Raw genomic sequence first — 23,337 nt, forward strand, 5'->3', positions numbered from 1 at the left:
GAACACCTGACAGTCACATGTTCCAGTATTTTTGATCACTTGAAAAATGGGAGGGTTCAAACAAAATGTGTTCTCCATTGCTTAACACATCTAGATGTAAATATTAGTAAATGAAAGATGAAATTCTGATGTATTAACTCATGTTCATCTTTTGATCTCAAATTGAAATGTCTTCAGTGTATAGCAAAAACAAAAGAATTAACCTTGCTTTTCTAATACTTTCAGAGCGGCCTATATATTAATGGCTTGTCTCAGAGACATGATAAATGAGTTGTAATTAATACCACTTCTGAATATACTGACCCTGAATTTGGCATGGGGCGTGATGTCCACTAGAGCCTGATGCCAGCCGTTCCCCTGGTTTTCACTCTTTCTCCAGATCTCCTGGGCCACATTCCCATGCAATAGGTAGACAGTCAGACCCATAGTCCAGCTGGAACCATACATGTGATACCAAAACTCCAGACACTGGGGTTGCACATCAGAGCATTCCTCACTGAGGAGACGTGCTGTGTCTCCATGTGTGGCACTGTCACCCTCAATATACAGGTAGTAACCAGCTGGTGATTGAGAGGTGGAGGAAGCAGATGGGCAAGGGATACTGATACTGAATTTATTATGCTTTTTTATATTATAGTCAAAACATAATAATGTTCCTTATGAAATAGCAAATGAGTGTCTCTTTAAAACTCTCAAATATTTTAAAATGTTATTCAATATATAATAATTTAATTATTTGAAGTTATTAAATAAATGAGGATTCGTACTTCCTGTTGTGTGATCAGATGAGGGGCCAGTCATTGCTGTAGAAGTGGGACCGCTGAGTCTCGTCCAGTCAAAAACATCAGTTGCTAATTGACTCCATGTGCACAGGTTGGTGTCAAAACTGCAGTCAAATGTGCACACAGGTGAAAATGCAAATTTTGTGGTTGGGCTGGTGACTGTCGGGATTAGTGTTGGCTTTCCAGGTGCAGGTGAAACAGTCTGATGGTGTATTAAATCTATAGTGCCCAAAAACGATAGCATGAATTAAAATAATAATAATAAGGGTTATTATTACACTGTAAAAAATTACATTTTAGCAAGTGAAATTGTCTTGAATATAGTCCTATTCCTGTTGTATTTCCTATTCTATGATTTTGGTGAACCAGATATAAGATTATTAAACCAATTTTTAAACATTTCTATTTTTATTACTAATTTTTAGAAATACTGTAAATGCTTAAAACAGACAAAACTGTCTGTCAATGCAAGACTATTTTAAGCTTGAAATAAATAAAAAATAGTAAAAAAAATATCTAGAAATACAGTACTGTGCAAAAGTTTTAGCACCCTACATTTTTTAGTACAAACTTTGTTATAGTTTTTTTCATTTTATGACTACATTATGAAGTAAGTACAATAGACATTTTAGATTCCCAAACATTAGTTCCCTTTCAAAGGGAACTCAATGTTATGTGAGCTACGCACTGTGGGAAACGCCCTCGCGTGTGGCTGGTATCTGAAACTTGTGTAAAATCATGCCTATTTATAAGCCTGCCGTGGTCAGTTGACATGGCAATTAAGCACATCACGTGATATAAAGCGGCACCTGTGAACTATGCCGTCAGGCTTATTATCTTCACAGAGACTGCATGTCGCATTGTGAGCACTTTCCACAGCTCACACTCTTCTTGGCCGAAGGGAGTTGGATTTAAGAGCCTCACGGATCTGGGCCGGCCACTGCCAAGGCAGCCAGTTGGCTCAGGTCCTGGGGTTATCGTATGGATCTGGAAGAGGAGCCGGAGATGAGCGCTGCTCTATTTCTTGCTCTGTCTTCCAGGACTGGCTTGCCGCCGGATTTTGGAGCTCGCGTCGTGACTCCTTCCATTATGGAAAGCCAAAACAACCTCTCTGACTCCAAGGAGCCAGAAGGGTTTGCCATTGCACGAAAAAAAATGGAGAGCAACTCTTAAGCATAAAAAGAGCTGCTTGAAGTGATTACTAGGGCAGTAGAAAAACTTAATCTACACTGGCCCGGGGAAGAGAAAGTAGCTTGTAGCAGCCTGGATGAACAATTTTCTCCCCAGTGAATATAAATCTCCCTCACACTGCAGAAAACACCCTTTTTTCCAGAAGTGCATGACAAAATATCATGCTTCTGGGGAAGACCATATACTAGCTGTTTTTATAATCCTGCGACGTCAGATTATTTGGCCATCGTCGGGAGTGAACAGCACAGCTGTTTAGCTACGCCATAGGTGGAGGAGGCGCTTGCAAACTACCTCTCTCCATCAATGGCAGGTAATTTAGCTATGTAAGGTCACCTCGGAATTGGTTGGCAAAGCCTATGCAGCAGCGGGTCTTGCTTGTGGGTCACTGCATACAATGGCAGTGTTACAGGTCTACCAAGCAGATCTGCTGAGTGAGCTTGACAACAGGGAGGGAATTGGGCCTGAGGCAGTGGAAGACGTTTGTCGCACCACGGCTTTGTCTCTCCGGGTAACCAAGCAAATAGCCTGTCATATTGGCCATCCAATGGGTAGCTTGGTTGCATCGGAGTGGTACCTATGGCGCAACCTCTCAGGGCAGGGGTATAAAGATAAGATCTCCTTTCTGGACGCCCTTTTGAACCTTCCAGCCTGTTCGTTGGCACGGTTAACCCCATCGCCGACAGGTTTCACGAGGCTAAAGAGCAAATGGCAGTGTTCAGCCTGTTCCTTCCCTGTCGTGTTGAGTTCACCCAGACATTCACAAGTGGAGCCCAGGCCAGCACTAGTGCGAGGGAAGCACAGAAGGTGAGTGTGATGGCCTGTGATGTGCCAGCAGATGGCCACAGTCGCAGCTTGCTAGTAGGCCTGATCTGAGAATTATCATAACGGCCAAGCAGACATTTACATTTACATTTATTCATTTACTTTTATCCAAAGCGACTTACAAATGAGAAAATATAAGCAAAAGAAGGAGCAGTCCTGATGGGCCACGGAGGGAAGTATCCGGGACATGAGGTTGTTAGGGCAGTTAACCCCGAGTACTACTGTAGGGTTTGCCCTAGCCAATGCCATCCTAAGTTTTCAGTCTTCTCTGGTCAGCGAGCTGTCACAGGGCAATGGAAATCTGCTGCTTTCCCTCCAACAGAATGTGGAAGAGTTAATGTCACTAAAAGACCATCTAACAGCATGGAAACTACTGTCAAATGTGTCTCCATGGGTTCTGTCCACCATAGTAAAGGGTTACTGGGTACAGTTCAGAGCTCGACCCCCCTGGTTCAGAGATGTGCTCACCACAGTAGTCAGCATAGAGCAGAGCCCGATGTTAGCGCAGGAAGTAAGATCCCTCTTGGAAAAAGGGGCCATAGAATATATACCCTGTTTTTACAGCCATTATTTCCTGGTCCCCAAAAAAGATGGGAGTATGTCCACGGTTTCTAGCCTCAGGTCACACTCTTGGGGCATCTCCTTATCTCAGAATGGTAATGACAGACACTTTCCTCACAGGCTGGGGTGCGATCTTAGATGGCTGTCCAGCTCATGGTCTCTGGAGTGGCCCTCATCTGGAGTGGCATATAAGTCACCTAGAAATGCTGGCTGTATTTCTAGCACTGAATTGAATTTTTTTCACAATTAAGAGGTCACCATGTGTTAGTTGTGACAGACAGTACAGCGATGGTCTCATATATCAACCACCAGGGACGTTACGTTCCTGCCCCCTGTTCAGGCAAGCACAACTAATTCTTCTCCAGGTGGAGGGAAAGTTTTTCTCAGTGAGTGCAATGTACATTCTGGTAAACTGGAATGAAGGGACATACATCCTGTCGAGGCAGGGACTGAATCCCATGGATTGGAGGCCCCATCCACAAGTGGTGGAGTCCATATAGTGGAGATTCAGCCAAACGGAAGTGGATGTGTTCACCTCCGAGGAGACAACACACTGCCCGCTATGGTTCTCCCTCACTCCTCCAGCACTATTGGGGCTGGACGCCATGTTGCACATGTGGCCAAGGTCACATCTGTATGCTTTTCCCCCGATCACTCTGCTCCCACAAGTTCTAGTGATAGTTTGCCAAGATCTACATCACCTGTTAGTAGCACCTTATTGGCCACCTCGTATATGGTTCTCAAAGATAATATCCATGCTAGACGGCACTCCTTGGGAGATTCCCATTCGCAGGGATCTACTGTTTCAAGCCTGAGAGTTGATTTATCACCTTCGGCCAGAACTATGGAAACTGTGGGTCCGGACCCTAAGGGAACCAGCTCATAGATTCTGATGATTGATAGTGGCAACGTTTTGTCTTGTGGTGTGAGGAACGTCAGTTAGACCCAGTGAACTGTACAATAGCTACAGTCTTGGAGTTCTTTCAAGCACATTTTTCAGCAGGGTTGGCACCTTCTACAATCAGGGTCTACATGGCCGCCATTTCAGTCACCCATGCCCCTATTAATGGAGTCTCTGTGGGGCAACATCCTCTAACATGGAGGTTCTGACTCTAAAGGTAGCTCTTCTGCTGGCCCTGATATCTCTCATCTGTTGCCCCTTTCTGCCTTGACCTTGCCCCTGGATTAGCCAAGACTTTCCTATATCCTAGGATGGATTATATTCCTAAAGTGCCTATGTTTGCAGCCCAGCTGGTAGTGTTGCGGGCTTCCTGCCCTCCTCCATTCCTCACACCAGAACAAGAGAAATTACACCTACTGTGTCCAGTAAGAGCTCTCTGTACTTATGTCCACCGCTCCAGCCAGTGGCGTACGTGGGAGCAGTTGCTGTTCTGCTGTGGCGGCGACAATAGAGGAGATGCTGTGTTGAAGCAGCGCATCTCTAATTGGATACTGGAAGCAATTTCTATTGTTTATGAGGCACACGGTCTTGTGTCTGGGAATAAGGGCTCATTCCACTAGGGGGTCACCTCCTCAAAGGCTTTATCCAAAGGGGTACCCTTACAGGATGTGTGTGCTGTGGTGGGGTGGTCTATGCTGCACACATTCATTCAATATTACAGACTGGACATGCATTCCACCCCGGGCTCGAGTGTATTGCAGGGACCCTCATACTCGGATCCTTCGAAAAGGCCATACCATCAGTATCTGTGGCTATTCTCATTCCCACAGCGTGAAGCTCACGCAACATTGAGTTCCCTTTGAAAGAGAACATCTGGGTCACACATGTAACCCTGTTCCCTGAGAAGGGAATGAGATGTTGTGTAGCTTTGTCATACTGGGCATGGCTGAGAATTGTGTCTTCACTACAGATAGAGGCTGACAGAGTGGTTCACAGGTGCCGCTTTATATCACGCGCCGTGCTTAATTGCCACGTCAACTGAACACGGCAGGCCTATAAATAGGCATGATTTCACACAAGCTTCAAATAGCAGTCATGTGCGAGGGCTCATCATACAGCATGAAGCTCACGCTGTGTTTCCTTCTCAGGGAACAGGGTTACATGCGTATCCCAAACGTTTTCTAGCACAAAATTAAATGTTACAGAAAAATATTTGTATGTCATTTCAGAAAGCAGCATATTATGTAAAGTACCACTTTTCAGACAAATACAAAAATATAATGAAGGCTGCTGGGTTTCTCTGCAAAAATAAGAAGCAAGTGCGACTGTCAAAGTCTCCAGAAGAACTGTGCCTGGTTCTGAAAAATGCTCAGTAAAACTTACCAGCTCGTTTCCTTATGAAACTGCACAAATAGTACCGGAGACTACTATTTTTTTTTTTTTGGTCACACCAAATATTGACTTTGTTTCATTTACTACTGTTTACTGTACTTTACTCTTTTTCTTAATGTAGAAACAATTAATTTCTTTGCATGTGTCTAAAACTTTTGCACAGTACTGTATGTTTAGTAATCTAATATTTGGTTTATTTTAAAAAATAGATAAATGTAACTATTTTTAAATATTTTAACTTGCTAAGATGTCATTTTATGTAGTCTATTTAGCTTTAGGTTAATTATCAATTATTTTGTGTCGGTTATATTTTATCATATCATTAAGTCCATGTAATTTAAAGTAAACTGGTGACACAATGCATGTTGAACATAATAATTTAACAAACACTGTTAGACTGAAAGAGCAGAAATGAATAACTATTTAGAAAATATGGTTGGATTTTAAAAATATTTTGAAACATATAATAAAGTAAATATAGAAACTTAACATTGCTTTGGTTTGTCCTTTTGGTAGAACCCTTAACGATTTTACACATAGAACACATTACACATAAACCTAGAATGACTAACCAATCAAAGAACCCTTGGGCAACTCTTTTTCTAAGAATTCAGTTATTGCAGTTATATTTTCATCTTCTCCAAACTTACATAAAAACTTTAAGTGACTTGCTAATTATATGAAGGCTTTACTGAGTTTAACCCCAGTCTTGAACATTGATATAATTTATATATATATATATCTATATACACACCTGCACAGGGTCCTCTGTGTATAGAGATGTCATCCAGAGCCACATCTGACCTTGCATTGTCTCCTCTGCGTCCTTCAAATAAAATCTAATAATAGACAAATTTTTACTGATGTCAGAGCTTGTTAACCAGACAATACTAATCAGATATCTAGATGAACTCAATAATATGTAAAATATTTAATGTCTCTTCTTATAATGGACAACCTTGACATTTTCTTTAACTCTCCAATCTTCATTAAGAATGTATTCATAATATTTTCAATATAGATTGTTACAAAACATTTTCATTTGAGAGACAGAACACACTTTAATACAAACATGAACAAATATTGCATTTAAAATGTTGATAAACTGACCCTGAATTTATCATGGGGTGTGATGTCCACTAGAGCCTGATGCCAGGCATTCCCCTGGTTTTCTCTTTTTCTCCAGATCTCCTGGGCCACATTCCCATGCAATAGGTAGACAGTTAGACCCATAGTCCAGCTGGAGCCGTACATGTGGTACCAGAACTGCAGACACTGGGGTTGCACATCAGAGCATTCCTCACTGAGGAGACGTGCTGTATCTCCATGAGTGGCACTGTCACCCTCAATGTACACGTAGCAACCAGCTGGTGATGGAAAGATGCAGAAAGAGGGGGAGAGACAGACATAAATTTTAGGTTCAGCATGAGTTTACTGTGTTAAATGCAAAATAAAATCACTTTTTAATATACACAACTTTGCTTGGCAACAAAGCGACCTACTCTGAGCACTATATAAAAATTAAATTAGGATGCTAACCTCCTGTTGTGTGATCAGACGAAGGACCAGTCATCATTGTAGGGGTGGAGCCTTGTTGCCTTGTCCAGTCAAAAACATCAGTCAATAACTGAGTCCATGTGCACAAATTGTAGTCAAAATTGCAGTTCATTCTACAAACAGGTGATAAAGCAGATTTCTCTGGTGCAGGGATATTTCTGTGAACAGGCATGACTGTAGTGGTTTTTGTAGGTGGTTGTGAAGGTGTAGTTGTGCTGCTGACTATAGAGATTACTGTTGAGAGCTCAGGCAACGGGAAACCAGTTGGATCTTTCAGTAAACCTATATAGCAAAAATATAATTAATATCATTGACTGATACCATTAATAATAATTATAATAAGACAATCTTTATTTATTCTATATTTTGTCTTGATTTTTTAAATCTTATAAATGGCATGCCACTGAATTTTAATCAAGCTGTTGAATTCCAATATAAGTATAATAAAAAATGAATTGAACACTGTTAAAATTTAGAACAAAAAGCATTAACAATAATGCAACAAAAGTAAAAATGTTTTCCCATTGTTGAGATTTGTATGTAGAAAAACTTTTTAAAAAAAATTAACATTAAACTTCATTTCACTTGCTGTTTACATGGAGCTTTTACTGATTGGACCTCTAACTTTGAAACTGGATGTAGTTTCTAGTAAAAACAAAAGCACCTGCACAAGGTCCTCTGTGTAAGGAGACATCATCCAGAGCAACATCTGACCTATCACTGTGGCCTCTACGTCCTTCAAATAAAATCTGCAAGTGAATCACAATTATTAGGTTTGCTAATGCCAGAGGCTTTCACAAGGCTGTTTCTCAGCTACCCAGAGGACCTAAGTGATAAGTAAAGACTTTTTAAATCTATTCATCATGTCTTTGTGGACATCTATGAATTGTATTCTTAGTTTTCTATTTAACTATGGATTCTTGAGTCTTAAAATATTCTCCATGCCTCTTAGATTCATGCCTCTTCAGAATGTATATATTTTATAGGATGTTTCAGAACTATAAATAATGGCAAGCATCTGATTTTCTTAAACAACTATGATATTGCTTATTACTGCTGTTTTTCATTGCTGTTCTGTGTTCTAATTACAGCCCCTACAAAAGTATTGGAACAGCAAAGCCAATTCTATTGTTTTTGCTATACAATGAAGACATTTCCGTTTGAGATCAAAAGATGAATATGATAGAGCAAAATTTTAGTGGCAGAGTAGCCAATTTTTAGGTGAGCAAAAGTATAGGAATAGACAATCTTGAAGCAAATTACAGTCAACAACACTTAATATTTGGTTGCACACCCGTTACTTGCAATAAGTGTATCAATCCAGCAACCCACTGACATCACCAAACTGTTGCATTCTTCTTTTGTGATGCTTTTCCAGGCATGAAGCACAGCTTCTTTCAGTTGTTTGTTTTGGGGATTTCTCCTTTCAGTCTCCTCTTCAGGAGGTGAAAGGCTGATCAACTGGATTAAGGTCTGGTGACTTGGTTAGTCCAAAATCTTCCACTTTTTCCCCCTTATGAAGGCCTTTGTTTGTTTTGCTGCTACTATCACGGGTTCCATCATCAATAAAAATTGGTGAGCCCATTCCAGAAGCAGAAATGCAAGCCCATGCTATGACACTACCTCCACCATGCTTGACCGATCAACTCGTATGTTTTGGATCATGAGCAGATCCTGTCTTTCTCCACACTTTAGCCTTTCCAACACTTTGGTAGAGGTTAATCATGGTTTCAGAACTTTTGTGGCTCATCTCAGTATTTTTTGTGAATTCCAAAATGTCCTTCTGATTCTTAGTGCTGATGAGTGGTTTGCATCTTTTGGCATGGCCTCTATAGTGCTGCTCTCAGTCTTCTTCAAACAGTGGATTGTGATACCTTTCCCCCTCCCTGTGGAGGCTGTTGTTGATGTCAGTGACTGTTATTTTTGGATTTTTATTCATAGCTCTCAGACTCTTTCTGTGATCAATTGCTGATGTTTTCCATGCTTTATCTGTTTGTTGTCTGGTTGTTTGTATACCAGTGGTTTCATTCTTTTTCAGGACATTTCAAATTCTTGTACTGGTTATGCCCATTGCTTGTGCAATGGCTCTGATCAATCTTCCTTCTTTTCTCAGATTCAAAATGGCTAGCTTTTCTCCCATAGACAGCTCTCTGGTCTTTCTGTTGGTTTATGATTTTAAACAACAAATGTAGCCTTTACAAGAAAAACCCAGGGCTCAAACCAAGAGTAGACATTCAGAGATATTTACTGTTTAACAATCAATCTGAAAGGGCACAACAGCGCAACAAGAAACACCTGTCAGTCACATGTGCCAATATTTCAGTTCTTTTGAAAAATGGGAGGGTTCAAACAAAAAGTGCCATGTTCTCCATTGCTTACACATCTAAATGTAAATATTAGGAAATGAAAGCTGAAATTCTGATCTATCAACTCTCAGAGACACGGTACATAGGTTGTAATTAATACCATTTCTGAATAGACTGACCCTGAATTTGCCGTGGGGCGTGATGTCCACTAGAGCCTGATGCCAAATGTTCCCCTGGTTTTCTCTCTTTCTCCAGACCTCCTGGGCCACAGTCCCATGCAATAGGTAGACAGTCAGACCCATAGTCCAGCTGGAGCCGTACATGTGGTACCAGAACTGCAAACACTGGTGTTGCACATCAGAGCATTCGTCACTGAGGAGACGTGCTGTGTCTCCATGAGTGGCACTGTCACCCTCAATGTACAGGTAGTAACCAGCTGGTGATGGACAGGTGGAGAATATTAGAGATATTGCTAAAGAATTATGCTTGTTTATATTAAAGCCGAAATATAATAATGTTCTGCACTAAATGGTAAATAAATGCCACTTTATACCTCTCAAAATTTAGGCAAAATGTACACTACAATGATTTGAGGAAACAGTTCCAATCTCTCTTAATATATATATATATATATATATATATATATATATATATATATATATATATATATATACATATATATATATATATATATATATATTAAGAGATAATTAATACATTTCATAAATAGGACGCTTACTTCCTGTTGTGTGATCAGATGAGGGGCCAGTCATTGCTGTAGAAGTGGTTCCACTGTGTCTTGTCCAGTCAAAAACATCAGTCACTAACTGACTCCATGTGCACAGGTTGTTGTCAAAATTGCAGTCAAATGTGCACACAGGTGAAAATGCAGATTTTGTGGTTGGGTTGGTGACTGTCGGGATTAGTGTTGGCTTTCCAGGTGCAGGTGAAACAGTCAGATAGCTCAATAAACCTGCAGAGCACAAGAATTATTGGATTGATTCAAATTATAATATGAAAATATATGATTATTTAGCTTCATTTTTACTATTCTTTCTTTTGGCCAATTTTATTTTGTCTGGTAATACTCATGCAATGTAATTAATTTAAACTGGTGACATGATTTTTATTGAAATCAATCATTTAACAAACACTTTGAGATAAAAACATCAAAAATAAAGAACTATTTCGAAAGTGTTTCCATATTTTAACATTGTATACTCTTTTATAAATGTAGTGTTACTAGATAAATGTGGTTTGATTTGTCCTTTTTCTGGAACCCTAAAAGATTTTACATACAACCATGCAACAGAGTCTTTCCCCACTTATAAAACATTCAGTCTCTTCGCAAAACTAACAATAAAACTTTTTAATATTGAATGTTGATGTTTATAAAAGCTGTTTAAAAAGCACCTGCACAGGGTCCTCTGTATAAAGATATGTCGTCCAGAGCCACATCTGACCTAGCACTGTCTCCTCTGCGTCCTTCAAATAAAATCTAAAATTGAGACACATTTTTTGCTTTATTGATATTAGACCTTGTTCACCAGATAGAACTAATCATGAATGACTTCATCCCTGTAACTTGAACAGTCTTGTAAGGGACAACTTCTGAAATTTTTATAATGTATGTATGATTTATAATTTATAATATAATTTCATTTTAGCCTTTTACATAAAAGTATACATTCATTCTAGAGATATAACACACATTAATATAACAGACCATGAATTTATCATGGGGTTTGATATCCACTAGAGCCTGATGCCAGATGTCCCCCTGGTTTTCTCTTTTTCTCCAGATTTCCTGAGCCACATTCCCATGCAACAAATAGACACTCAGGCCCATGGTCCAGCTGGAGCCGTACATGTGGTACCAGAACTGCAGACACTGGGGTTGCACATCAAAGCATTCCTCACTAAGGAGTCGAGCTGTGTCTCCATGAACGGCGCTGTCACCCTCAATGTACAGGTAGTAACCAGCTGGTAATGGAGAAGTAGAGAAAGAGGGGGAGAGATAGATATAATTTTATTTTGGATACAATTTGCATATCTGCTAATCTCAGAATGATCCTCAGTTATATTAAAAGTAAATTAGGATGCTTACTTCCTGTTGTGTGATCAGACAAGGGCCCAGACATTGATGTAGGGGTGGGACCGCTGTGTCTCGTCCAATCAAAAACATCGGTCAACAGTTGTGTCCATGTGCAAAGATTGTTGTCAAAATTGCAGTTGATTCCACACACTGTCAAAGTAGTGAATTAATTATTGAATCAATTTCACATACTACACATACAACATATAACAACAGTGAAATCAAATGCCTGATTCTTTTTAATGAATAAGAATAGTTTTAATTCAGACTTTACCTGAGGTAGTAATAGACAGGTCTCCACTGGTTGGTGATGGTACCTCAGGTTCTGGCATTACGCTAACTGCTCTACATTTTCCATGTACTATGATAACATCATCCCATGCCACATCTGATTGAGCATTTGAACCCCTAATGCCTTCCACAATAATCTGAAACAGTTTTTTTTTTTTTAATTTAACAGATATGAATCTTCCCAGATACTCAAATAGGTAAACTAAATTTATTTAAGAGTAGATTCATGGCACATTACTTAAGTTGTTAAAAAAAAAAAAAAAAAAAAACATTGTTTAGGAGTTTAGTTGCATGTAATATTAATTTTCATCATAATATTGTAAATACATTGATCCAATTTCTAATTTTGTATTAATAGGAAATTCAGGTAAATGGAAATGGCAAAGATAGACATTGTAACGACCTACGGGGACTTGAGGGAGGAGGATTTAAAAAGTTAGGATTGTGGGTTGTGGGAGAGCTCTGGGGGGTGGGGGATTAGAGAGGAAATTGGAGTGTGTAATTAGTTTTTGGTTTTGTTGTGGTGGTGTTCGAAACTGGCAAGGCTGCAGCTGACAGCAGCCTGGTTCAATTAACTGTTTATGCAAGAAGCTACCTTCTGTGTTACTGTGGGGAAAGATGTTACATTGGTGTCAGAAGAAAACTTTTATCCATTACACATCTGGGAGCCACACCTAGGTAGTTAGCTGCACAGTTAGCTGTTAGATTAGCTGTCATTGTAGCATGAGGTAGAAGATGTTTCCTGAATGCCATGTCCGTATTAAAGTGGAGGAGGAGGTAGAAGATGCCATAGGAAATGTTAGCGCTTGGAAAAAGTCCTTGGCTGACCTTGAGGAGGAGCTTCAGTGACTGGATGAGCACAAGGGATGCATTAAGGAGACAACTGGGAGACTAGTCATGGAGGCAGGCTTGGGTGCAAAGCTGTGTTCTAGCCTCAATTGCAGGGACACACTGCCACCAACCCCACAGGCCACGAATGTAAACAAAGATTGTAGCGCCCATTTCATGTTATCTCCAATTCCAGTAAAAACGCCGAAGTATTTGGGGAAGGCATGTTGGGAAGCTTTTTATGCTCAATTCAAATCACACAGACTATGTGTTATCCTGTTTGCAAGTAGAAGCATTACAGGGCTCTTGTGGGAGCACTGCAAAGATGCACTGGGGAATGTACTTTGGCGGAACATCTATGCTAGCTAGCAAATGACATTGAAAGCCTTACCCACAGAGCATACAGCACCATGCCCTCAGCCATACAGAATGAGCTGGCTTGTGACCGCTTTTTGCAGGCTTTCTCACCACCTGAGCTGTGCATGGAAGTACAGCTGACATACTCCCTGTCCCTGCAAGAAGAGATTGAGAGGGAATCGGAGAGGGAGACGGTGTGGCCATGAGTCGCCAGGACCACACAGTGAGGTGCCATACTGACAATCAGAGCTGCGGCACAGGAGCCATTAAAACCAACATGGGTGACTGAACTGGCCTGCCATTTCTCCTGGACACTGATGCAAGTAACATAGGGGTGAGAGGCGTGTTGTCTCAAGTGGGCCAAAAAGGAGAAAGGGTTGTGGCTTATTTCAGAGAACTCCTGGCTGTGCTGCTGTCCTTTCACCATATCAAATACTACCTTTGTGGCCTATTTTTACTGTCAGGACTGAACACTCTAGCAGCTCATATCCTTTAAAGAACCAGAGGGCCAAGTGGCATGCTGAATTGAAGAGCTCCAATCGTACGATTTCAGCATGGTGCATAGAGTGGGTGAACCATAATCCAATACCTATGCACTCTTGTTGCACCCCTGTAGTGTGAGCAGGTGCTGCTACTGTAAATGATAGGACATGCGTGAGGCGGAACTGCAGACACAAGGACAGGATGCTGCTGCTTTGAATTGAGCAGACGTGGCTATTTGTTGGGACCTTCAGGGGGTACAAACAATGGAGTGGGGGCAGAAACAGGAGGCTGACGTGGCCCTACATCCAGTGCTCCTGTGCGTGGAGGCACAACAGTGGCCACCTTGTGAGATAGTGGCTGTGCTCTCCATGACAACTAAGGGACTGTGGGCAAAATGTCATGCTCTAAGGCAGATTGATAGAGTGTTGCTAAGGGCATGGAAATAGCCAGTGACAGGAGAGCTGAGGTGGCAGGTGGTTGTTCTGAAAGCCCTGAGGGACACAATGTTAAGGGCTGTCCATGGGGCTGTGAGATTTGGACACTTTGGGGTCACAAAGAAACTCTGCTGCCTCCACCAGGGATTCTAATGGGGGCAGTTCCAGAGGGATGTGGATTTCTGCCACAGGTGACCCCTCAGAACAGTCACATGCCCAGCTGCAACAGTTGCCAGAAAGAGTGGTGGGGGGGTTATGGAAAGGGTTGGGGAGGACAGTCACAGACAGGGGAACAGGTACATACTGAAAGCCATGGACTGTTTCACAAAATGAGCCAAAAAATTTCACAAAAGAGCTACCTGACCAAGAGGCACAGATGGTGGTCAAGGACCTAATTAGTGGGGTCTTTAGTTGGTTTGTTGTCCCACAGGTTATCCACAGTGACCAAGCGTGTAACTTTGAGTCATGAGTGAATGCCGACATGTGTGACAGACTGGGCATCCACAAAACCCACACAACACCCCTGCATCACCACATCAATGGCCTGGTGGAGAGATTAAGCAGGACCCTGGCAGAACAGCTTGCCATTGTTACCATGAAACATAAGCATGACTGGGATTCCCATCTGTCCCTGGTGCTCATGGTATGGTGCTCTTAACCCTAACCCCACCTAATGTTGGGCAGAGAGATCAGCATCCCAACTGCAATAGTTAGTAGTTACAGATGGGAGAGTTCTGGGGATGGGGGATTAGAGAGGGAATGGGGGGAGTGTGCAGTTACTTTTTGGTTTTCTTGTGTTGTTGTTCTAAGCTGGCATGGCTGCAACCGACAGTAGCCTGGTTCAATAAACCATTTATATGAGAATTTATCTTCCATGTCCAAAAGACCTTACAATATAAACTATTCACATAATAAAAATCTATTGTTATAACTCATTATTTCAGCCCGGGCCGCATTTAATGGGGTTCGGCGTCAACTTCGTGGTATTGAGGGCGCTCGCTATGGAATACTTCACCCAGCTCGGCTTCGCATTACACATAATGGTGTTCAGAAGGACTTTATTTCAGCGGAGGAAGTAGGAGACTATGTTAAACTCTTGATATCGGGGTGAACTGCATCACCTACACAGAGGCGTCTTTTTCGCTCTTCTTTTAGTTTTAATTTTTTGCACTCGGCCTTCCAGCTCTACAGTATTCAGATTTTTATTGAAGATATCGTTGTTGCATTACTTCGCCTAGATTTTGTGGACTCACTCCTCTTAAATCTACTTCGGTATTAATGTGGTTCTCTGTTTTGAGGCTCCGACTGGGTTAGAGTTTCTGTTTATTTAATTGTATTAGTGTTTTTTCCTCGGCTTTATGTCCTACACTAATATATTATTTGTTACAAGTCTTTAAAAGTTAAGGACATTATATTTGTTATTGTGCTCAGACTGTTTATCAGACTTAAAGTCAGTGGGGGCTTTTTCTCTGACTGGGACTTTTTGTCTTGGTAATTTTGTTGGTTAGTTCAGCTTACTCTCCGAGTTGTTTTCACATTGTGGACAACTTTTGGTTATTGTGGGAAACACTGCTGTCTCATTTTTTTAATTATTTTTTTTTTATGGAGACTTTGGGTGTGTGTGTGTTTGGGGGATTGTGAGAGTAAACAAAACATGCCAGTGCTTTGAAGGATGTGAACTGGAACGGAGTAATGTTAGTCAATTGCAAATCTGTTTTTAGAGGATTTAAACCAAACATGGTGAACAAATTATATTATAGAATTCAGGCAATTTTACTGGGGTTATCTCATACAGTGTGGCAAGTAATAATCTGGAAAGACGTTTGTAATATCACAGTCTAAAACTGGATTTAAAGAGAAGCAAATCAGTAAATGAATCACATGAAAATGAATCACATGAATATGAATCACACGAATACGAATCACATGTAAATGAATCACATGAATATGAATCACATGAAAATGAATCACATGTAAATGTATCATATGAAAATGAATAAATAAATTAAAATGGAAAATAAATAAATAAATAACTCATTAATTGTAGTTTTACAATCCTGCATTTTTGCTTATCCAATACATACCTGGAATGGTCCCATTGGGTTGATCTCAGTTTGAGCTAGGTGCCAGTGGTTGCCTTGACTATTATCTCTAGACCATATTTTGGTGGCATGGTTCTCTTCTAGCAGGTAAACATTAAGCATCATGGATGTTGCCCAACCATACATGTGATACCAGAAGGTCATGCACTGGGTGCCCAAAGTATTGCACACTGGACTAATCATCCGTGCTGAGTCACCATGGTAGACTCCATCACCCTCAATATACATGTAAAAGCCACCTGAAAAGTAGAAAGCAACAAGTAGTAAAATAATGTAATTAAAGTATTTTATATGATCAAGTGGTTTTAGATTATGCATTTATACTTCTATACAGGGAAAGCAAATATTATATATTTTTTAACTTAAAGAAAATTATCTTAAACAAGATTTTTATTAACCATACACTATGCATTTGCATTTAAATTTATGTCAAACAAAAGCATTTTTAGACCATTCTCTTACTTCCTGTAGTGTGGTCACTGGTTGGACCAGTGTAATCAGAGGGTGTTGATCCAGACCATCTTGCCCAATCAAAACTGTCCTGGATTAACTGTTCCCATCCACATTCATCTTGGTCAAAGCTGCAGCTCCATGAGCAACCTGTGTAATCCAATCCATGACCAATTATTTGCCATGCTGTTAACTTTCAGAGAAATTAATGGTAGTGCAGACAGGCTCATGGCTTACTTGCACTGGAATTTTGGGTGGTGGGTTGTGATGGTGTTGTGATGTTTGTTTCTACTGTTGTTGGTGTGGTTGGAACATCTACAGCATAAAAGAAGATCATCAAAATCTGACACAAGGATTGTAATACCATCATGCTTTTTATTCCAAGCTAGAAAGATTCCCCTAATTCACCCAAGTTAACATCAAAAGTCTTGGATAAAAATCTACATCCTTTGTAATTAGCATAGTTACCAAAATGATGTAATCAAACTGGGGAAAAAAACCCCCAACCTTTTATATATATACAGTGCATCCGGAAAGTATTCACAGCGCTTCACTTTTTTCCCCACATTTTGTTGTTACAGCCTTATTCCAAAATGGATTAAATTAATTATTAATTATAAAAATTTATTCTACAAACAGTTCCCCATAATAACACTGTGAAAGAAGTTTGTTTGAAATCTTTGCAAATTTATTAAAAATAAAAAAACAAAAAAAGCCCATGTACATAAGTATACACAGCCTTTGCTCAATACTTTGTTGAAGCACCTTTGGCACCAATTACAGCCTCAAGTCTTTTTGAGTATGATGCTACAAGCTTGGCACACCTATTTTTGGGCAGTTTCTTCCATTCTTCTTTGCAGGACCTCTCAAGCTCCATCAGGTTGGTTGGGGAGCGTCGGTACATAGCCATTTTCAAATCTCTCCAGAGATGTTCAATCGGGTTCAAGTCTGGGCTCTGGCTGGGCCACTCAAGGACATTCACAGAGTTGTCCTGTAGCCACTCCTTTGTTATCTTGGCTGTGTGCTTATGGTCGTTGTCCTGTTGGAAGATGAACCTTTGCCCCAGTCTGCGGTCCAGAGTGCTCTGGAGCAGGTTTTCATCAAGGATGTCTCTGTACATTGCTCCATTCATCTTTCCCTCAATCCTGACTAGTCTCCCAGTTCCTGCCACTGAAAAACATCCCCACAGCATGATGCTGCCACCACCATGCTTCACTGTAGGGATGGTATTGGCCAGGTGATGAGTGGTGCCTGGTTTGCTCCAGATATGACGTTTGCCATTCAGGCCAAAGAGTTCAATCTTTGTTTCATCAGACCACAGAATTTTGTTTCTCATGGTCTGAGAGTCTTTCAGGTGCCTTTTGGCAAACTACAGGCGGGCTGTCATGTGCCTTTTACTGAGGAGTGGCTTCTGTCTGGCCACTCTACCATACAGCCCTTATTGGTAGAGTGTTGCAGAGATGGTTGTTGTTCTGGAAGGTTCCCCTCTCTCCACAGAGACATGCTGGAGCTCTGTCAGAGTGACCATCGGGTTTTTGGTCACCTCCCTGACTAAGGCCCTTCTCCCCCGATCGCTCGGTTTGGCCGGGCGGCCAGCACATGGAAGAGTCCTGCTGGTTCCAAACTTCTTCCATTTATGGATGATGGAGGCCACTGTGCTCATTGAGACCTTCAATGCCTCAGAAATGTTTCTGTACCCTTCCCCAGATCTGTGCCTTGATACAATCCTGTCTCAGAGGTCTACAGACAATCCCTTGGACTTCATGGCATGGTTTGTGCTCTGACATGCATTGTTAACTGTGGGACCTTATATAGACAGGTGTGTGCCTTTCCAATCAACTGAATTTACCACAGGTGGACTCCAATCAAGCTGTAGAAACATCTCAAGGATGATCAGTGGAAACAGGATGCACCAGAGCTCAATTTTGAGAAAAGGCTGTGAATACTTATGTACATATGCTTTATTTGTTTTTTATTTTTAATAAATTTGCAAAGATTTCAAATAAACTTCTTTCATGTTGTCATTATGGGGTATTGTTTGTAGAATTTTGAGGAAAATAATGAATTTAATCCATTTTGGAATAAGGCTGTAACATAACAAAATGTGGAAAAAGTGAAGCGCTGTGAATACTTTCCGGATGCACTGTGTGTGTCTATATATATATATATATATATATATATATATATATATATATATATATATATATATATATATATATATATATATATATATGTATGTATGTATGTATGTATGTATATTATAAACAAGGATTTATTTAAGTGTACACTCACCACAGACTGTGCCCTTCCACCAGTCTCCCAGAAACACCTCAGCCACTTCACAGGCTGCCACATAATTTTGTAAAGAAGTACATAGCTGGGTCTGCTCCCCCCCTGAGGTGCAATAGTCTTGCACACAGCTGTTCACATAGATCTGAGGGGGCACGAACCAGTGGCAGGCTTTGAAGGCATCTCCAAACAGCTTACTACACTCCTGAAATCCCTTGCTGTCCAGCTCAGGTGAACATTCGGGTTTATTCTGAGAGCCATTGACACAACTGGATCAAAGAATCAAAAAAAGAGAATCTTGTTACTCATACACGTTTGAAACAGCAATTATTTTAACTTTGCAGACCACTTTGTAGTAATCATATATCCAATATCTCGATTCAGACACATCGTATCCTGAACCTGTATGTCTGTACACATTGTATCCTGACCCTGACGTACTCTGACTTAATTTCAATAAATAGCTGCTTACGGCCAGTCCTTGTCATGAGTATTCCAACTATTAGCAAAATCATGTGGATATGGGACTACATTGCCACCAGGTGTCAAGAAGTCATCAAACTGACTTCCAGAATAGGTTCCACAGAGTCCACACATCCTGCCCTTGTGTCTCTCATCTACTTGCACAAAGAGCCGGTCATTTCCATTGAACAGGAACCTCAAACCAAAGTTTGTTTCCACTATTACATATGGACCTGTTTGGGACACATTCACTGAGGTGCTGTGTGAAAAAGGAAGAGTGATTTGGACTCCATTCACCTGCATACAAAAGACAGAACATAGAAACAAGTTAATAGGCTACTGAACTGTGGCAACAGGACAGCTTATAAATTATGCTTTTAAAATTAAGCTGCTAGTAGTTAATTAATGCAGTGACATATTAACACAGAAGACAGAAAACTTGGTAAATGATTACCAAATATTAAGCTGAGATCTCATTATTGTTCTTGCAATGCCAACATAATGCTGTTCCACTACATTAGCATTATTATTATGCAACAGTTAGTTCAGGTCCACTTTTCGATTGGACAAATGGTGTTCAAGAGTGCTGATATTTCGTATAGCAGAATACTTCACTGTTTGTATCCCTTCACTTGTCTGTGTTCAGTACATAAAATTCCAATTCTGGCAATAGTTAGCTACAGTACGTTGAAAGTGTTACTACACTTACAATGGGTTGTCAGTCAGTCAGTGCATTACATGGACACACAAAATGTTCTTTCTTGCTGTGATGTCTTTGGGAACTATTTAATTGATGGAGAAAAATGTAAACAAAATATTTGGCCATATTATGTCTGAATGTCAGTTACTATTAATTTATTAAGTTTATACATCTGTTGTATAAAAACAATATCACACTCACAACTGTGGGATTGTACTGAATATCAGCATGGCTGTGATTACTTATGACTTCGTGTCTATGACCATGCTGATATTCAGTACAACAGCACTCTTGCATGTGTGAGATTGTTTAAATATATAACTACTGCTGTACTATTATCTCTAAAGTAGATCTCTTTTTGTCATGTGTCACAGTGTGTAGAATGATGTAGTTGCCTGAAAAAGAGTGCTATTGTAACTGCAAAATTTTTTTCATTCCAAACTCGTTGTCATACACATTTGATAAAGAATTCTTTAAATTCAGTGGATAGTATGCCATTTAGCTGTCACCCAAGCTCTTTGTCCAATGAAGAAAAAGGTCAAACAAAAAACATATTTAAAATATAATTATCAAATTTATCTTTATATTTTAATCTATATATTAAAATCTCTTTTATAGAGATTTTTTTATAAATCAATATTACTCATACCATGGCCTTCTCAACCATGATGTCCCTCCCACAGGAATGCATTATTCCTAGTGTATGTCCTTTTTTTAGTCAGACTTTGTGTCATTCAAGTGATTAATGATGTTAAATTTAGCATTTTGCATATATATATATATATATATATATATATATATATATATATATATATATATATATATATATTTACATTTCCTGGAAATTGTTTTTATTTATTTAATTACTATTATTTGTCACGTCTCGTGACGGAACGGAAGATAAGGCGGATGCAATCGCAGTTCGAACGAGAATTTTATTTAAAGAAAGACAGGCAGACAAATCCAAATCGTAATCCAAAACGTAATCCAAAACATGCAAGGTCAGACGATCGGCAAACAGGCATTAACATGGGCAAGGCAGAGATCAAGGTCGTGGTATGGAAAACAAGGTCGATAAACAAAACATGAAACGTAGCATACAGCGAGGGACTGGTAGCAGAGAAACCAGTAAACTAAACTAACGAGCCTAAACATGAAACTGACTATGACTATGACTATGACTATGACTATGACTATGACTATGACTATGACTATGGAACGCATTAAACACATCTACTCTATTCTAGTCTAATATTCCGCATTGAGTGTTGAGAGGCATGCGGTATATATGCTGATACGATTACCCTCGCAACTGCTAACAGCTGAGGGTAATCTGGACACACGTGACATGACAACCAATGACAGGACGGGGAGGAGACATGACATAAACAATAACAAAAGCACATGTTGAAATGTCACTGCTGTCAACATTGGAAAAGCAGGTGCTCGCGCATTCATGCTTAGAGCACGCTGCTTCAAGGGTGAATCATGACAGAACCCCCCCCCCCCCCCCGCCCCAAAGGCACTCCTCTCGGAGTGCCCCGAGACATCCAACTTCTTTGGCGGCCCCGGCCCCCTGGGCAGAATGTCCCAAGCAGAGCCAGGCCACCGCACGGTGTTCTTGGCGGAGCAGGGAAACAAAGTACTGTACTCAGCAGAGCAGGGAAGCAGGGCGACGTCCTCGGCAGAGCAGGGAAGCAGAGCGACGTCCTCGGCGGAGCAGGGAAGCAGAGCAACATTCACAGCAGGGCAGGCAGGCTAAGTGAAGTCCTCGGCGGAGCATGAAGGCAGAGCGACGTCCTCGGCGGAGCAGGAAAGCAGAGCGACGTCCTCGGCTGAACAGGGAAACAGAGCGCTGTACTCAGAAGAGCAGGGAAGCAGGGCGACGTCCTCGTCGGAGCATGAAAGTGGAGTGACGTCCCCGGCTGAACAGGTAGGCAGAGCGACAACCACAGCCGGGCAGACAGGCTGAGCGAAGTCCTCGGCAGAGCAGGAAAGCAGAGCGACGTCCTCGGCTGAACAGGGAAACAGAGCGACGACCACAGCCGGGCAGACAGGCTGAGCGACGTCCTCGGCGGAGCATGAAAGCGGAGTGGCATCCTCGTCAGAGCAGGGAAGTGGAGTGATGTCCTCAGCGGAGCAGGAAAGCAGAGCGACGTCCTCGGCGGAGCAGGGAAGCAGAGCGACATTCACAGCAGGGCAGGCAGGCTGAGCGAAGTCCTCGGTGGTGCATGAAGGCAGAGCGACGTCCTCGGCGGAGCAGGGAAGCAGAGCGACATTCACATTCACTTGTCAGCAGACTCGGGCGTGAGCAGAACCTGGCTGTGCGTGTCAGCAGACTCGGGCGTGAGCAGAACTTGGCTGTGCGTGTCAGCAGACTCGGGCGTGAGCAGAACCTGGCTGTGTGTGTCGGCAGACTCGGGCATGAGCAGAACTTGGCTGTGTGTGTTGGCAGACTCGGGCTTTGGCAGAACTTGGGTGGTCGTGTCGGTAGTCTTGGCCGTGGGCTGAACTTGGGCAACCGGGTCGGTAGACTTGGGCGTGGGCTGAACTTGGCCGACCGGGTCGGTAGACTTGGGCGTGAGCTGAACTTGGGCGACCGGGTCGGTAGACTTGGGCGTGGGCTGAACTTGGGCGACCGGGTCGGTAGACTTGGGCGTGGGCTGCACTTGGTCAGCAGGTTTGGACTTGAGCATGACTTGGTTAGCAGGCTTGGACATGAGCATGACTTGGTTAGCAGGCTTGGACATGAGCATGACTTGGTCAGCAGGCTTGGACATGAGCATGACTTGGTCAACTGGGTCAGGAGGCTTGAACCTGAGCATGACTTGATCAGCAGGCTTGGACATGAGCATGACTTGGTCAACTGGGTCAGCAGGCTTGGATGTGAACAGAACTTGGTCAGCAAGTTTGGACTTGAGCATGACTTGGTTAGCAGGCTTGGACATGAGCATGACTTGGTTAGGAGGCTTGGACATGAGCATGACTTGGTCAGCAGGCTTGGACATGAGCATGACTTGGTCAACTGGGTCAGCAGGCTTGGACGTGAACACGACTTGATCAGCAGGCTTGGACATGAGCATGACTTGGTCAACTGGGTCAGCAGGCTTGGACGTGAACGGAACTTGGTCAGCAGGTTTGGACTTGAACATGACTTGGACAGCAGGCTTGGACATCAGCATGACTTGGTCAACTGGGTCAGGAGGCTTGGACGTGAATGTAACTTGGTCAGCAGGCTTGGACGTGAGTGGAACTTGGTTAACTGGGCTGGACATGAGCGGAACCGGGTCAGCAGGCTTGGACATGAGCATGACTCCTGGCCGTAGTGTCTTTG

The 23,337-nt window shown here is 41.6% G+C and overlaps 1 protein-coding gene across 2 annotated transcripts in view; it reads right to left on the reverse strand.

Annotated features, from left to right (window-relative positions):
- The window catches only part of wu:fb63a08 (MAM and LDL-receptor class A domain-containing protein 1), a 63,802-nt gene that overhangs the window by 12,529 nt on the left and 27,936 nt on the right, over positions 1–23,337 (reverse strand). For both annotated transcript variants that reach the window (XM_053651452.1, XM_053651453.1), the window contains exons 10-26: positions 19,314–19,600; positions 18,845–19,110; positions 16,790–16,867; positions 16,565–16,702; positions 16,085–16,341; positions 11,882–12,035; positions 11,620–11,757; positions 11,239–11,495; positions 10,926–11,010; positions 10,252–10,485; positions 9,692–9,948; positions 7,871–7,955; positions 7,189–7,488; positions 6,760–7,016; positions 6,404–6,488; positions 768–1,001; positions 304–560 (exon numbers count right to left, since the gene is read on the reverse strand). In XM_053651452.1, the coding sequence (XP_053507427.1) occupies positions 304–560; positions 768–1,001; positions 6,404–6,488; positions 6,760–7,016; positions 7,189–7,488; positions 7,871–7,955; positions 9,692–9,948; positions 10,252–10,485; positions 10,926–11,010; positions 11,239–11,495; positions 11,620–11,757; positions 11,882–12,035; positions 16,085–16,341; positions 16,565–16,702; positions 16,790–16,867; positions 18,845–19,110; positions 19,314–19,600 (3,369 nt within the window). The remainder of the gene's footprint in view (positions 1–303; positions 561–767; positions 1,002–6,403; positions 6,489–6,759; positions 7,017–7,188; positions 7,489–7,870; positions 7,956–9,691; positions 9,949–10,251; positions 10,486–10,925; positions 11,011–11,238; positions 11,496–11,619; positions 11,758–11,881; positions 12,036–16,084; positions 16,342–16,564; positions 16,703–16,789; positions 16,868–18,844; positions 19,111–19,313; positions 19,601–23,337) is intronic.

The sequence above is a fragment of the Ictalurus furcatus genome, chromosome 20 (assembly GCF_023375685.1).
Source record: "Ictalurus furcatus strain D&B chromosome 20, Billie_1.0, whole genome shotgun sequence".
Lineage (NCBI taxonomy): Eukaryota > Metazoa > Chordata > Actinopteri > Siluriformes > Ictaluridae > Ictalurus > Ictalurus furcatus.